This window comes from Chroicocephalus ridibundus, chromosome 3 (assembly GCF_963924245.1).
Source record: "Chroicocephalus ridibundus chromosome 3, bChrRid1.1, whole genome shotgun sequence".
NCBI lineage: Eukaryota > Metazoa > Chordata > Aves > Charadriiformes > Laridae > Chroicocephalus > Chroicocephalus ridibundus.
Window position 1 is genome coordinate 10711885 of NC_086286.1, and position 17383 is coordinate 10729267.

The 17383-nt window shown below is 42.4% G+C and overlaps 1 protein-coding gene across 4 annotated transcripts in view; it reads right to left on the reverse strand.

Moving 5' to 3' along the window:
• The window catches only part of KIZ (kizuna centrosomal protein), a 50418-nt gene that overhangs the window by 1402 nt on the left and 31633 nt on the right, over positions 1-17383 (reverse strand). For all 4 annotated transcript variants that reach the window (XM_063327947.1, XM_063327948.1, XM_063327946.1 and 1 more), the window contains 2 exons: positions 8823-8922; positions 701-744 (listed from right to left, as the gene is read on the reverse strand). In XM_063327947.1, coding sequence (XP_063184017.1) covers positions 701-744; positions 8823-8922 — 144 coding nt within the window. The remainder of the gene's footprint in view (positions 1-700; positions 745-8822; positions 8923-17383) is intronic.

A 17383-nucleotide genomic window follows, 5' to 3' on the forward strand; every position in this document is an offset into this window, starting at 1 on the left:
TCCTTAAGTCAGCTCAGATGCCACACCTCTAAAACGTGTTCTGTACCATTCCGGGCTGCACAGCGCCTAAAGCTGAGCTTCAGGCAAAGAGCTCCCCACTCCCAGCGTTGACTTCGCTTATGGGAGGCTCCATTAGAGGTGACTTCAGACACCAGTGGTCCTTACGGCAGTTAAAAAAGGAAAATAAAATGCAGAGGAGAATGAAAACACGCAGGACCCAAACACCAATTTAAAAGAAAGCCTGTTTGCTCATGGAAAAAAAAAATTGTTCCCGACGCACACACATGGCCGCGCAAGCACCTTTGCATGCCTGCCTGGTGTAACTGTGCAAATGCATGTGCTGCTGCCCACCCACTTCTGCAACCCCTCTTTCAAATGGAAGATCGAGAAAACGTCAGCTTTTCCCTTCTCTGGGTTTTCTCCTACCTGCTATTTGCTACTGTTTGATTTAAACCCTGAAGCAGAGATCGCTACTCCCTCCACATCATACGCACTATGAAACACGTCCTCTTTGGTCCAGAATTTGTCATCATCAGCTGTTTGCTGGCTCCTGTGTTGAGGCAGGGGAAATTCTACGCTTTCCCATCTCCTTATGCTCATAGGTTACACAGTTCCATAGTGTTATTCTTGGAGGTTTTCTACAATATAAATTACACTTGCAAAGACATCGATTTTAAGTAGCGTAACATTTGTTTCTTACCTTTGGATTTTATAGCAGTTACCATTCCCTTCCTGGTTTCAGTCCTGTAGAAGAGACAGATTTCAAATAATCAGCATAACATCACAAAATTAAAAGAATGTAAGTTGACTTTTTTAAAAAAAAAAAAAACACCTGTCAGATCATTTAAAAAAAATGTCTGTAACTTCTGTAACTACTTTTTTTTTTAAATAACTATTTTATCATGGATTTCTTCACCTTTATGTTGTTTAAAAGGTGGAGAAATTAACATGCAGCAGGGACATCGGTCCAGATGTTCAGGCAGTGCAAACTGGAGTCATTCCTTGGTAACAGCACCGATTTACACCAGTAGTGAATTAAGGCTACAAAGGATCAGAGCTCCCTCTATCTTTCGCAGCCTTTGAGATAATGCAAAGAAAGTAAAGAAAAAATCCAAACAAAAATAAAAGCACCCCCCACTGATGCTCACTGAACTTCCTTATTCCCCTTCCTGCCCGTGTACTTCTCCAGCCCAGCTACTGGGTTCCCATAGCATCCTCCGCGTCCCTATGTAAATGTGCAATCTCCCGGCTGCCTTTGATCTACCTTGATGTATATGCAGTTGCGACTCCGTTCTGTTAAATGACTGCTCTTGTGTCTAGAGCATCACAGGCCCTTTTGAATCTCTCAAACAAGCTGGAATCATTTTGATCTTTTGTGTGTAGCATGCGTATTGTGTTGGTGCTGTGAAATAATCGCGTTGGGGCAATGATGTAGGAGAATTAACTGTTATATTAACAATCCTGCAATAAGCTCTAAAAATAAAGCTTCAGCTGATTTTAATAGGGAGGATCAAATAGGAGATATTTGTGACATTACTGTGCGAACTAGTAAAAATATAAGCAAGTGTCAAGCTGCAATTCGCAGCTGTTGCCGCAGTCAAAACATCACTCAATCAGCTGTCAAAAATTTCATACAATTGGCTGCATTTCATTTAAAGACACGGCAGCTAATACATAACTGTTTAAAGCAGGGAGTTAAAAATAGTCTAACTACTATCATGGAGGCATTTGTGAAGGAGACACGAAAGAAAAATATATAGAGATGAGTCATTGCTTGCCTTATACCACTGTATTCAGTAAGAACGTGGAATTGCAGCTGGAAACCTAAACTTAAAGCAGGGGAAAAGTTTCACTATGTTACAGCTACCTATATTAGAGAAACTTTTCCTTTTAAATAAGAGAGCGCTCATACCGTTTACATCATATTCCTTTTCTACAAGCTGTGAATGCCATTAGCACGCAACCTCCTTCTTTGCAGATATACAAAAATTCCCAGAAACAGGATATTAAACATAGCTAAAGTTCAACTAAGATGCCAAACTAAGTATTAGTAACAAGTAACAGTACTAGTGGAATATTAACAGTGACATAACTAATTATTAACTTATTTCTTTAAGTAAAAAAAACCAAACTTTAAAATGTTAGCCTTTAAATGTTTATCTGACACTTTGTTAGCGTGCCCTCCAAACACCTTTCCGTTTTATTTGGAGTCAAACCCTACGCTGCATTACGCTTCAGCTTCTCCTTCAAACGCATTTACTCGTCGGTATTTCCGGCAAGTATTTTAAGTCAGAGCCTCTGGGGTGAGTCCTGCAATACCCTGTACGCCCTTAACTCTTGCTCACTTTGGTGAGATTTCACGACCCTCAGCATTTCCCAGGAGGTGCTCCACACATCCCAGGCTTAGCCCATAAAAATGTGCTCAAGAGGATGCAACTCTTTTTTTTTTTCCACCCGGGTGTAGAGCGAGAAACCACTTGTTGCTGAGCTACAAATTGAGAGGTGACTTCTGTGGCAGACTGCACAAGAACCATTTTATCTTCAAGTAGTTCAGTAAAACAAGATGAGGCAGCTGGCAGCTACCGCTTCCACTGCCTGCTGCTTCGTCTCCCATTGTCAAGGGAGGCGTGTGGGATTTCGTTATTCAGCCATGCTAGGCAGTCCCTACAAGTGATTTTTTGCTTCACGTCTCTCTGTAGTTTAAGCCCAGATGAAACATGAGAGGGCTGGTCATGCGGGCCCGGAGCCTCTGCCGTGCTGAGGACCACCACGCACAACATGGAGCGCAGGACCACCAGTAGAAAACTGCCCAGGGCTCGGGTGGCTTGGTCCTCTTACACAACTCAAAGCACTGCAAGATGCTACAGATCCGGCTGAAGGCCAGTGGTCTCATGGAGAAGTTGTGGTGGACAAAGACCACAATGGTTGCAGGAAGGTCTGGAAACCTTCCCTCTTCTGCCCCAGCCTCCCATGGAGAAAACAGTCGATGCTGACAGCAGAGGGAGAAAGACAGATGTTTGTATTCTACCAAAACCCGTCCATTTGTTGGGGTCCATCCTCCCGGGGTGAATCCACCACACCCAAGAGTAGGATTCACTCCCAGAACAGCACCGAGTCGTAGCGCTGCAGGCTGGGAGCTGGGCGCTAGTGTGACACAGCAGTCCACACAGAGAGAGACGTGGAACAGGGTGTCAGCAAAGGCTTGGCATGAAAGCTGTCGGCACAGAGAATGCCTGGGGAGATAGGGAAAAATGGAGCTAGGACATCAGAAAGGCCAGATCGGAAACCGCAGCCCCGCCAAACCAAGCGTGGAAAACGCTGCAAGATAGCTTTATAACAGAGAATAAAAATTCCTGAGTTACGTCTGAAGTGTTAGTCAAGGCTGATAAGATGCAAGAAGACCTCTACATTGCAAAACGTTCGCACTCAGAAATCGGCAAATTCAATCATGAAAGTTATCATCTGGTATACCGAGCACACAATAACCACACAGACCTCCACGGAGAAATTTTAGGAGTATAAATGAAGTAAGGCCAGTTTCACTGCCTCGACTAATCCCCCGTTGTGACCCTTCGATATCCATTTATACATTTGCTTCTTCCCTAAAATAATTCCAAACTGAACCCGGGCTCTAACAAAGAAAAAACCCAAACCAGTTTAACTTCAAAGGGCCTTTTAATCTCCCCTTTACTCTGATGAAATGGGCTTCTTGTATTGAAGATGCTGCAACAATAAGAAATGAAAAAGCTCCAAGAAAATATTTTGCCCTCTGTGAAGAAAATTAATATTAAGAGGAAAATAGCAGACAAACAAGAGCCAAGTTAATAGAGGTGGCTCACTGAAAAACAGCAGAAAATATTTGCTTTAGCCTGAGTATCTTTTTGCTGAAGCACCTGTTGAACCTCTGTGTTTTAGTGTCAAGTGAAAAAAGACAGCCAAACAACAAGGAAAAAAAAAAAAGAGACACCCACTTGCTAAAAAATAATAATAATTTAAAAAAGACAAAGAAAACTACGTAATCATCAAGGGGGAAAAAACACAACAGCAAACCAACAAAACACACCCAAGCACCAAGAGGAAAAAAACCCAACCAAACAAAACACACACACCACCCAAATGCCAGATTTTATGAGAAAAATAAACAAAATGCGGAGTGCAGTGGCCCCGGGAACACTGATACTCTGGCTAATCTTGTGAGAGGCTCAGAGCCTGCGCGCTTCTGTCCTGCACGCGCATTACTGAGGCAGCAACACCACGGAAAACAGATCGAGCATTTCTTTTTCACTGGGTGGTGGTTGTTAGCCCTCCGCGAGGGAAGCGACGAAGCTTCTCCCCAGCAATAAGTGAGGATGCGGAGTCACATATCCATCTTTAAAAAGAATTTTTCGAAAACATCTGAACACCTTGTGGTAGTAAAGCCAGGCTGCTCCGTGGCAGTGGCTCCGATGTGACAGTCTCGGACGGGTATCGCCCCGATCGTATGCTTTCCTGCCAGTTCCTGCAGAAGCCTGACGGCTCTATCGTTTTCTGCTGATCGTTTACTAGAAATTGGGCATCACGGAAGTATTCCCCACCCTGGAAAGGCAGGATAAACTAACAAAGCCGTTCATCATGCCAGAATTGGAGTCATAATATTGAATTTAAGCAATTAACACGGCAAACAGAATGATCTTTATTTTAGGATACAAAGATCTGTATCGAGCTACATTTAAGCCTGTTCTCTGTTTAGATATACCAGGATGAACCAAAAAAAAAAAAAAAAAGACCCAAAACACATTCTCACCTAGAGAAACCACTAACACAAAGACTGCATCACAGCGCTGTGATGAAACCATGTTGGAAAAGCACAGGGCATGGCCACAAAAATAAAATCTAATTCCTCTGTACTACAAAGGCAGTATCTTTAGATAGATGTTGCCTCTCCTCACAAACCATTCCCCACCAGTATTCACAGGGCATCGCACTGCAACGTTACTATTTCTGCAACAGCTGGATGGTAAGATTTAGGAAACAAGGACTCACAGAAATATCTGTAAGGTCAGAAAAACGTGCCTGAATTCACAGTCAGCTTCTCACAGAAGTGGTTTGACAACTGCAAGTACGGCAGGAGTACAGGACAATCAGGTATGCGCTCATGCATGGGTGCTGGAAACACGCTACGCCGCTTTCTCTAAATTTCCTGCTAAACGCGGGAAACTCCTGAACACTCCCAGCCCCAAACCTTTGGAGTCTCTCCTCAGAGCCCCGGACAAACCGGCCGTCTCCCCCGGTCAGCAATGTCGGGATGGGTTTTGAAAAGGGGATGCGGTGGGGGATGCGGGGCGCTGGGCTGCGCAGAGCCCGAGTGCCCCCCGATGGCCAGCCCGTCTCTGCGCCGGGCTCGGTGTTAAACATCGCCCCCGAGAATAATTAAGCGGATGAATTATAATCTGCCAATTTTTATTTGCGTATCATTACATCTGTGTTTGGTAAAGGTGGCTTTCTACTAAAAAAAAAAAACCATCCTTCGGAGACCAGACTGGATTACTTCCGGAAAACAGATTAATCGAAGTTTAAAATACTTTACACCGCATTTATGTGCTGACAAATTAAAATTGTTTTTGGTTCTCAGTCGATAACGCATCTTTAATCTCCAGATTATTTTGAAACGAGACAGTGCAAACAAGTCAAAGAAAAATAAATTGCTTGCATCAAAATATTCGGAATTACCCAGAAAGCTAGTGACCTCCACTGGCTGCATCCATTGCTACAGGACCACGAAATGCCACACACATCGCCTGCTGCCCGCTCTCGCAGAGAGATTCAGTCCTGACTTCTGATACCTTTTCCCCCAAGTAATCGTATAATTTAACACGCTCTTTTTCTGGTGCAACACACTAACTCTTCAAACAAAAGTTGCATCTCCGTGCGTGTAAATATTCCCTCGGTAAAGTAAATGAAGCCAGGAAAAAGTAGTTTTATAGCTAAGCATAGGGCAGGACGATATTTGCGGGAGAAGAGGAAGCTCTGGCATGCACCTCCGAACAAAAGGGAACAAGTGGTCTTTACTCAGAGAGCAGCTTCCTATTAAGACTCACTCCTTCGTACATTATGCCTTTCATCCCCACTCAACCACAAAATGATTTTGCTGTAGGAAATACAATGGCAGAAAAAGATTTACATTGAAAGAATCTTTAATAATAAACTGTTGCAGATCTGCCTACTTCCCCATGATTTATAATACAATAAACATCAGATTCTATTAAGTCTCATGCACTGAAGACATGCACTGAAAAACCGAATATGAAAGCCCTCAATTCTTCCCGTCTCCAGTACCATAATAGTGAAATGAGCATGTATAAATGTGCTAAGAGTATCTCTTTGCATCTTTTATAGCTTGTGTGTATTAATCTGTAAAGCTTATTAAGAAAGTCATTGCTATGCAAAGCAGCACCCAATCTCTTTCTCTTGCTTTTCAACAGAGCGCAGTGTTTAGCCAATAGGACCGGTCCCCTGCCCCTCATTCGGCATTCATAACATGCAACATTTGCACAATGTATCTCTCAAAGGCTGCTGAATAGAAAGCCTTAATACTCATGTAAACAACTGCAAACCAATTACTTAATGAATCAGGCCCACACATAATGAGGTGCCAGACAAAGAGCTATAAATGCATTTTTGCGCCCGAGCCTCTGCTTTAAAGTAAAATCCCTCAGCTGTAGTTTGGGCTTAACTGGCACATCATAATTATTGTCTGGAGGACATCAGAGGAAGCCATTTTTTTTATTTAGGTCCAGCAGGGTCTTTTGCGAGGTCACTCATCAGCTCAGTGACAAAACGGAGCAAAGAAGAATTTATAAAAAGTACCACAGCAGTGCTACACAGTTATGTTTATTCTCAAGTAGTGGGTTTCGAGACCACTTGTAAAAGCAATAAAGCCCGAGAAGTGACTGCAGTAAGTGGAGCGCTTAAATGCGAGCGGCGAAGAAATTGCACTGCGTCCTGGCCGCAAACAAGCTGCCGGCCCCCTTTCCCATTTCTCCATCTTTCTCACTACTTTTGCTGCTCTCCGTCTCTGCGGAGCGGATGCCAAGTGTCCGAAAGCAAAGGTTGTTAACAAACTTCACATTTAGAAGGCTGCATTATTTTTGACTCATTTACAAAAAACTAACTTTAAGCCGTTGCAAGCGATTTTCTTTCTTTATTTTTTTTTTTAAAAGCAGCCTCATCGTGTATCAGTGCATAAAGCGCGCTTGCTTCTCTGTGCTGAAAGGCATGAAATTATGGGGCAGAGTGAATTATTTTAAAATCTATCGCAAATAATAATTTGAAAAAAAAACCAGCAAAAAACCCATACGCCATGTGAACAGGGTTTGAAAAATGCAGAAGACACTGAACGCATTATTAGCAAGCAGTGCAACATCCAAAGGGGAAAAAGCTTGGAGCCTTTTTTTAAATAAAAAAAATAGTTTCTTTTAAATTATACACATTTTATTCAGATGCTTAACAGCAATCCTGTAAGCGAGTTCTTCAGGGCCCAGTCCTTCTCTTCCTGCTGTCCTGGGCTTCAGCGAATGACTAAAATTCACCATTTAAAAATTCACCTATAGGAGCACCCTTACATCTCATAGCATTAGGTAGTATGGTTTGGAACATCATCCTCAAAGTTCCAGAAAATTTTAGAAGAAGAAAAAAAAAAAGAGTTTGACCACAAGACTATAAAAATTAATCCTAAAGAAAAGTATGAATGCCATTCATCAGTACTGCATTATGGCTTGTCTTTATTTACCGTACTTGAGGAATTACCAAAATACTCTGATTTTTAACACAAAATGCAGAACAACACTTGCAAAATGGGAATTGTCTGTCATATCAAAGCTGGCCTCATCAATAACAGCCTTAAAAAAACCACAGAAAGATAGCAATGCTGTATAAACAGGAGTTAAACATTTATCAAAATGCTTTAAAGTCTCTTCCCGAGTGCTACTGACGGCAGTTTTCAGACCAGGGGAGGCGTAGCAGCAGCACCCTCTTGCTGGGCTGTTCTAATAAGAGCAGATAAGGATCTAAAGCCCAGCCAATATTTCATGTGATGGCTGCGTTATATCCTATTTTCGGCTGCTTCTTGACCACTAATTTGATTGCTGCTGTTTGATTACTGTTACATGCCAATGAAGAATACATTGAACATCCAACAGAACTGCTCAGGGACCCAAAGGGAACTGCTGAAGTTTAAAAGTAAAAAAAAAAAAAAAGACAAACCCAAACAGAAACACCCCCACAAACCAACTTTTTGTTCTTTTTGTTTTTTCCTCCTTTAAAAACAGAACAAACTGCACCCTTTAGGTACATGTAAGGCCATTAATTAAACATAGTCAGTCTGAAAGCAAGACAGGCATGTTATGAATACCCCAGTATCATATATAAAAAAAAACCCCAAGCCCATGAAAAGCATTATCCAGTTACAGCTAGTTTACATCTCGGATACACGGAGAAGAAACCCACCACTTTATTTCTTGAAGACTTTATATTTTATGTCTGCCCCACTCCTGACAACTCCTATTGTCTGGCCCCTGAGTAGCCCTACTGAGAGCAGCTGTACACGCTAATTTGTGGTTCACTGAGATGTCAATTGAGTCTTAAAATGAGAAAACAACAGCTGCAAAACAATACTTGGCTTTGGCACAAATATTTTCTAAGGTGTACCAAAATTTAAGATGTTTTATTAGATAAACATAAATATGAACCTTAACCCTAGACCAAGTGAAAAAAATAAAATAATCAGAGCTTCTGTCATTTTCTGTCAGTGCATTTCAAGTGTTAAAGGATTTAACGTTTTTTACCTTGGGAAGGGAGGACTTCTTTCATTCGATGAAGAACTAGTTTCCAAATGCATTTCTTGGCTTGCTTTTGCTTTGGAACTGTTATCGCCACTATCCCAACCTGTTAAGTAAAAAGGATGACATAAATTTTTAAATAATAATGGCTGGACCTTACAGCAGCGTGCAAGTCCCTAGCAGCAACACACTCTTATTTTCAAAGAGACAGACGTAGCGCCCACACTCTTGGTTTGATGACAAAGTCTAGAGATGGAGCACGCACCACACGGTTAGGGCGTCTGCCTCAAGATTGTTTGTTCACAGTTCGGTGAAAATTAGTTAAAAACACAAGAAAGTAAGATTCCAACTTAATTATCTAATAATTAAGTTATCTGATGATGATTTCTTGTGAATAGTGAAGTTTTTGCACATTTTACCTCATTTTCGGAAAAAGAGCAAACACTGAGATTCTCTTAAGAGCTGTCTTGTATCATTGCAACTTTAAGCAAAACTTAAAGGATTTCTAGGGTCTTTTTACTCTTTTTTTTTTTTAATCCCTGAGTTCTTGTTTACTTTAGCTAATCAAGAAGTAAAGTTATGTTTATTCTCTTTCCCCTTAAATGTAGATTATTTTGGATAGTTATAGCTCTCAATATTATTTGATACAACAGTATTTTTCAACCACTTTCTTGAAATAGAGCTGTGTTTGGGAGATGCAAATCTTGGGATTTTTATTACTTAAACAGCCAAACACCCAACTATTTCAAAATCTTTTATCCACGCTTTCCTTTCTTTCCTTTCTCCTCCCTCTGTGTATCTCATTTCCATTCTGCAGAGATTGATTAAAAAAAAAAAGAAGAGGTAAATGAATTCATTCACTGGAATTGTACAATTGCTCATCTTTGTACTCACTTCCAAAGAACACGATGCTCAAGTACAAATCCCACTTTAAAAGGCTACTTTGCATATATATATAGGACTGAAATTATAAACAAGCCCTAACTGTTACCAGCTTCATTCCAACCCAGGACAATTTAGTGTTTCTGTACGTCTTGGACACTCCTACTTTCTAACTGGCCATGCATTGGGCCAGTCCGCTCCAGCGGATCACACCACTCTGCACTTGGATTTCAGCGGCAGAAATCCCGCTCGGTCTCAGGCATTTGCAACAAAGACGTCTGACTGGCACAGGAGATGGCAGAGCTCGGGCACTGGAGCTGCACCAGCAGCAGCATGCTGCTTCACGGACCAGAGTCTGACTGCTTCCCAGAGGATGTATGAAGGAAAAAAGAAAAAAAAAATCAAGAATGGAGGAAAAAAGAAAAGAAAAAAAGGGGGGGGGAAGGGAAGGGTGGGGGGAACAGCCCCCGTATCCCTGTGATGTACATGGTGTAGAGGTGCAGAGATCTGCTGAGATCGCAGAGGACGTCCTGGATGCAAGATCGATGGCAGCTCAGAGCTGCAGACGGAGCGATGTGGGCATTCACTGGGAAACCACTGACCACAAAGGAACGAGTATTCACACTTGTTTGTACATTACTTTGGGAAAGCAAAAAAAGCTAATTTAATCTAATCAAGTCAGAACTCCCAAAACCTGCTTTCCACTCCAGTAAAGCACTTAACACAGGCATATTTTTCAGGACTCATCGTGTACAGATTCAAACTACAAAACACAATGTGGTCGAGATCACGCCCTCGCTTTTTGCCTGGGATAGAACTGGCTTTGCTTCAGGAGAGCATTGCCTTGCCTCCAGAAAACCTTGCAGAAAGCAAGTTGTGCCTGGCTAACAGAATATGATAGGCCAAAGACTCTCCAAACATTCAAAATCCAATTATGTGTGCCCCCAGATGTGGCTCCGGCGTGTCCATGGCTTGCTCCTTGTGTGAAGAACGTGAAGCGAACAGCCTCCACACACATCATCAGCTCTGACCACCCTTCCCATTTCAGCCCTGCACGTGCAGAGGGACACATCCACTTCGTTACAGTCTGTTAATGGACTGAACGCTTTTCATCCATCCCAACCACAACAGGTAGAGAATTTGTGAGCGGATGGTAGCTTCAGAGGGTATTAGCACCTGATGTATGCCTCTCAAAGCCTTCCCTTTGTTTCAGGCTAAGCCTGAGAACCCCACCCTGAGCAGGGACCCGATACCCAGCTTGCTGTCGATGGGGTCCCCTGCAGCAGGAACGTATCTGCAAACTCAGGGAAGTGCTTCTACCTGGGCATGAGTAGGCAGAACTCAGCAACTCTGAGCTGCTGTTGAATGTTCTTCCCATCTCTCACGGCAGTGACACGGAGCCCATCTTTGATCCAGGCATACCTGCCACACCTTTCCAGTTGTCACTTCAAAGTCCAGGTCTTTGCCAGCTCTACCAAAACTTGAGCCGGGCCACTGTTGTAGTGCAGCTCTCCTTATGGCTTTTGCATGCATACTAGCCTCAAAAGACCATTCCCTCACACTTTCCGTGCCTGCATTGGCTCCCCTTCCTTCACTACGTCAAACAGTAACACAAACTACTTGTTCTTCCCCTTTAAGACCCTTCAGAGCCCAGCTTTGCCCTACCTGTCAATTATAATACAATGCCAGGCTATCAATCCCCACTTGTGCCTTAGTTACACAAGACTGTCATTTCCTTCGAGCATCTTTGTGATTTACATCCCATGTACCTTACAGGAATGGGAGACCCTTCTAGGAACTCCTAAGCCCACCAGCTCACCTCCCTGGAAAGCCTGCCGTGGGGATTCACCTGGGTTGTGGCACCCACAAAGCATCTGACAACGTGTAAGCAGTCGGCGTGCAGCGACTGCTGCTTTGTGTGCTGAGCAATCGCCTGGCTCTTCCCTCCTCTTACCCCACTCATCTGCGTAATCCCCCTGCCTTCAACAACGCGTCTGTAAGTTAGCAGAAAGGAAGAGTCTGGGTTACAGACATGCAGCGCTGACAACAAGGGCAGCCCAACCTGGGCGCACAGCAATACTTATTTTACCATTGTGAGAAAGCACAAGCAATTGGTGCAGTGTACAGGGCAGAGAAAAGAAGATACAAACACGCTGCTAGGAGAGAAAACTCTTTAGCACCTCACTCCTGATAGAACTACATCATGCCATAAAGCCCTTATGCAGATCAGTATATTTCCTTCATAAAACCGATCATTGTGTTTAAGGTTAAATGCAAGTTAGTTCAAAATGACACTTTTATTCTGTCTTGTGCATGTGTTTCTACTATTTGTTTTGCCAGAAGCATCTAACTTGCTGTGTGCTGTAACAGCCAAGCACACCCTCCCTGTCACAGGCTGGGGACAGCAAGAGGCATGCTGTGCTAAAACACAAATACACGTTTTTTTCCCCCCCGAGCACACAGCAGAACACGATAGCCCTGGCAAGAAAGATGCACTGAGTGGAGAAGAGGCCAAAAAAAAAAAAAAAGATGGGTTTAGAGCACATCAGCAGCTGAAACACTTGGATAAAAGAATTGCCAGCACCACAGAAATCATTCAGCAGGGAGCAGCGGCTCTGGGGAGCAGAAGCAGAGACGAGGAGGGCTGCGGGTTGCAACAGTGCTGCTGGAGAGCAGCAGCTCCTGACGGCCGTCTCGTAACACCTCTTGAGCTACATACGGGCTTGCTAAAAAGCACCTCTCCCTTCCCATCCGATTTCAGTAAGTTCTTGCTACACGGGGTAAAAGACAGATGCCATCTGCTTGATGTTCTCTTCCTAAGCAGTTTTTGGAAGGAGCGGCCCCACCGCATCACCAGCTCTCATGCTCCGGAGACAGCCCAGAAGCAACGTAGGCACGCGGGGTGAAGCTGTCCACATGGGATACTTTGAGCATTTACTCAGTCTGAACAGCCAGCCCACACTGCACAGACACGGCTGAACAAGCTTGATAAAACACAGTCTTTAAACTCAAACTGGGATGCTAATAATGGAAAGTTCTTAATCCAGTTGTTTGAGCAATGCCGAGGAAGAATGAGAGTTGGTGTGCCCCAGACAACGCAGCTCTTCTCGCGCTTTCCCTGTGCATTGTTCCTTCCACTCAGAACTAGCAAAGGATCTGCGATACCACTATTAATTAAAAACACTCCACACTTTTCAACTTTGAATTAATTGTGCAGTCAGCATGGGTCAAAGCAGCTTTCATTGTCAGCTTTTACAATTTTGTTCTGAGCAAAACAGATGTAGTTTTCTTCATTAGCCAACAATTCCAGGAAAGACACATAGTTGTTGCATAACGAACCACTATTATGTTGTTCTGCTGAACAGTTAAAGTGATCTTTAACCCAGAACGTACTGTACCAGCACAGAACTGAGAAGAAGGTATTTTCTCCATGCATTCCCCCTATGGCCTAGATTGCAGTGCCTATCAATTTATAGCCAAGCACCTCAGTGGCTAAAAAAGTGATGCGATGTAGTTTTCCGCAAATGAAGAGATAAGAAAGCTCTTGGCCTTGTACTTGCAACATCTATATCTTGCTAATTGTACTACCTCTCTCACAGAGAAAGCCCACACTTTTTCAACATCAAAACCAGCGTTAAAGCCATGTACTGCAGCTAGAGTCCCAGCATAGAAAAGTCATCTGCAGACACCAAATCGTCTTTCTACGATCTCCAAGAGCTTGACTCCGCCTGTCTGGAAATGGGAAAGGTAATCCACAAGGCTGCTGGTTTTTAAAATGCAGACTGGGAAAACAGAAATACCACTGCCTTCATGCATAGCCCGTACAGTTTGTGAGCAAAACTGAAACGTTCAACCTGAACAATAAAGCACGTAAGCAAGCCATAGCAGTAGTATAGTAGGCGGAAAGAAACAAGAGCACTTTATATGCCACTCAAAAGCAATAAAGAGCTATCATCCATTATTTCCAATAATAATCAATAATCCCATATGCAAACAGAGGCGGTTGGAAGGCAAAAGACGCCAGTGCTTTCGCGGACTCCACCCAGACACATAGCTGCATTTTCTTCCCTTACACCAGTGAGAACCTACACCAAAAGGAACTTTGCTTTTTCTGTGTACTTTTATCACCAATAAAATAGTTAGCGGCTTGGGTATTTCAGCTGTCAGTAGATTTCAAAGTCAATAATGCCTTGAAAGGAACATTATCAGGATCAGCAGAGCCTGCGAGCTGTGTAGTTTTACAGTTACCTTGGCAATAGTTACTACATCCACAATCAGAAGTCCTGGTAGGTCTGGGCTGCCATGCTGCTGGGTCCTGTACCAAAATAGAAAACTAACAATAGCTCCTGTCCAGAGGAACTTTAACTCTGAACAAGCTCCTCCACCACATTAACACTAATTACTTGGCTTGCTGATGATCTACAAAGAGCTATGCAGCATTAAAGGTGGGCCACTGCCAGCACGCGAAGAGCCGCTGTGCACTCCTCTGCCTTGGGACCAGAGGTGCGAGAGCTGGCTGTATACGGGCTCTTAAACGCACTGACTTCCCTTGTGATAAAGCAAAAAACTTGCATACAGTCGGAAGACAAATGCTACCTGCAAGGATACAAAGGATGTGCTCTTTGGAGAGCAAACAGATGGAAAAAAAATCTCCAAATTAAAACCTGATCAGAACACTGCAGTAACCAGTACCCAGATGTTGGTCAAATGCCAACAACTATCTCCTCCCTTCCTTTAAATGAAAAAAACAAAAAAAAGATAAATACTCTTATAATAATATACCAACGTACAATACTATCCTCTGAAAAGCAGACATTTGGATGACCAGTGGACTCAGGAAATCCCAAGGGAGCAAGCCATCCAGTGAGAATACTTCTCGAAGCTGCTGCCTCTGTTGAAAGATTGAAGAATTTCCACCCAGAATTTGTAACTATAAAAAGACTCTCAGATCTTTCAGGAACTTAAGTCAAGCAGCGTAAAATACCACCTACTGGAGTATATAATCCAAACTAATTTAAGCAAAATGTATGATCTCACGCTGTCTCAAGGTAGTTCTGTCAGACCACAACAGTAGCAGCAATTAATCCCGTGCAGATTAACTTTTTCCATAACAGTAGTTCCGAATGGGTTGATATCAAATGAAGGGAAAAGTTGGGCAGACTTATTAATGCCTTTATTAGTGCACTCCAAGTGAAACCTTGGGAACCTTTTAGGTTCAAGCTCAAAGGAGGACCTCACCGGGAAGGACGTGTGGGCGTGGGAAAAGTGTTGGCAGGATTATTGGCTCATTAAAGGTGACCTAAAAAGGAAAGCAGAATTGGATTTGTGCTCTTTCATGTTCCCTTATGATATATAAGGAACAGCTAATTTTTTTTTTCTTCTTAAGAGGGTTTTTCCTCCTTATTTCTACATTAGAGATTTTATACCTGGAGAGAAGCTGGAAGGTGACATTCGAGATGGTGTGAAAGTGAAGCCTGATGCCTGGAGAAGTAACACCATTTTTATTCAAATGCTTTATAGCTTTAACAACTATTTAAATCAAAGACATAAACGCAGGGTAGAGAGAGAATCTGGTTTTGTTAAAGATTTAACAAACCTACCCCTTCAATAAAATCAGTAGTTTCCTGTTCATAAATGAGATGTTACAGTCATGCAACAAAACAAGAAATAATGGATTTTATCCTTTCTTTTTAATTTCACATTATTCGTCTACCTCTGAAACAGCAAAAAAGCTGAACAATTTCTTTTACATGTCTTCCCACAATAAAAAACAAAGCATCCATGAGGAAAATAGGAACAAGTCCACATATCCTCCCCTATCCTCATATAACCTGGTATAAAATGAGATTGCTATTAATAGCTAACTCCTCTCTGGGTGAGACCATACATCAAATACAATCCTTTCGAAGGCAGTTATCACAACACGGCATTCCACAAGCTTAGGACAAGGCTTTAGGAAAGAAACCAACTTTATGCTACAAACTACATCGCCCCCACGCCCTGAGATGACTATGGGTTTGAAAAGCTCACGTGTCCTGCCACGGATGGGAACGGCAGATGTTCAGAAGAGCTCCAGGTGAAATCAGTCCTTGCGTGAGCAGTTTCAGGTACCAAACACAGGCTGTCTCTAAGGGGCAACCAACACCGTGCCAGCTACAACTCTAAAGCCCTTTTCCCCAAAACCACACAGCTATTACTTTCCTCCTCTATAGGCAATGAAGAAAAAAAAACAACAAATATTTCTGGAATATTTACAGAATATTAAAATAAATAAATATTTTGGGGTTTTTTTCTGTAACAGAAGTAAAAGAAAAACAAAATTACAGAAGCATTCGTAAAACACCATCGCAGAAGACTGTGTGGAAGCACATCCACCTAGCTCTCACAATGAAGTCCATCAGAAACCAAAAGCCCCAAAGGCTTCCAGTGTTTCAAACCAACACTTAAAGCCCTTAAAGAATGCAGCAAGTACCAAAACCCACAATATTTGTACCTCTAAAGCTGAGAAAAAGCTATACAGCAAAATGATCATGTATAGAATGGACACTAAATATCAGTTCATCTAAACACAAAGCCGAACCCTAAACCAAGTCATTTGAGCCCTAAAGACAATGCACAGAGATGCTGCCTCTATTTTAGGCACAGAGCAATTTCAGAGCTCCAGGGCCACCATCTACAGCAAATAATGATGAGCAAAAGGAAAAAAAGCGACAGGCTGGAAGGGCGAGGAGCCAGAAGAGAACAAGAAGCCCAGAGAAGATCATGGGCTGAAGATGAATCGCATCTGAAAGGAGCAACTTTGCTTTCAAGTGAGATGTGAAAAGCCTCACTCCTAGAGACAATGTGACCACTGGCTACTGGAAACACGCTGCACCAAAACAGTAAATAAAGCAGAGTTAGAAAGAACGGATTTTAAACTGAAGTTACTGCTTTCAGTGTTTACGTTAGGGAGAGTTTCTCAGCATTTTTACAAATAGGAAGTATTAGTGTTCGCATGCTCATTGAGTAAGAAAGCTATAGGAGAAGTAGGGAAGGGGGATGTCCATCATGGCATGGCTTTTGACTAACTGACACCTGACACAGCAACCAGCTACACAGACCATCAGGGTCCCCAGCAGGAAAAACTGCAATAGAGAATTGCCTTGCAAATTTGTATGCCAAATCATAGCTAAAACCAGTACCGATAAGTCATAAAATTCAGGGTGAGAAGCAAACCGAAAGCCATGGCAGCTACGGAGATCCAAACTCAAGAACCAGTATTCGTCTTAAAAAAAATAATAAAAAAATTAAAAAATAGCATCGCTGATGGCATTAGTTAAATAGAGTCACCATTCCTGACACTGTTCTTGCTAGCACCCTCTGCAGTTTAGAGAGCTTAAATCCCAATACTCAAATTTAAGTCCTCTTAAATTACAATCAGAAAATCGAACCAATCCCAAGACTTGCAAAATTTTACATTTATTTTCAAATGAGAAGTGTGTTTTGTTTCATGAAAAAGTTTTAAGTGACTTTTAATTCCTCTGAAACTTCAATGCAAGTCGTGTTTTAAAATACGTTGCCATGTGTGACAAAGACATTTTAAGAAGCAGGAAAATGGAAAGCATTCTACTCCCTGGGAAAAAAAAATAATCTAAGTTTTACTGGGCTAACTTGCAATATTATTGCTGCAGTATAATTCAGGAATA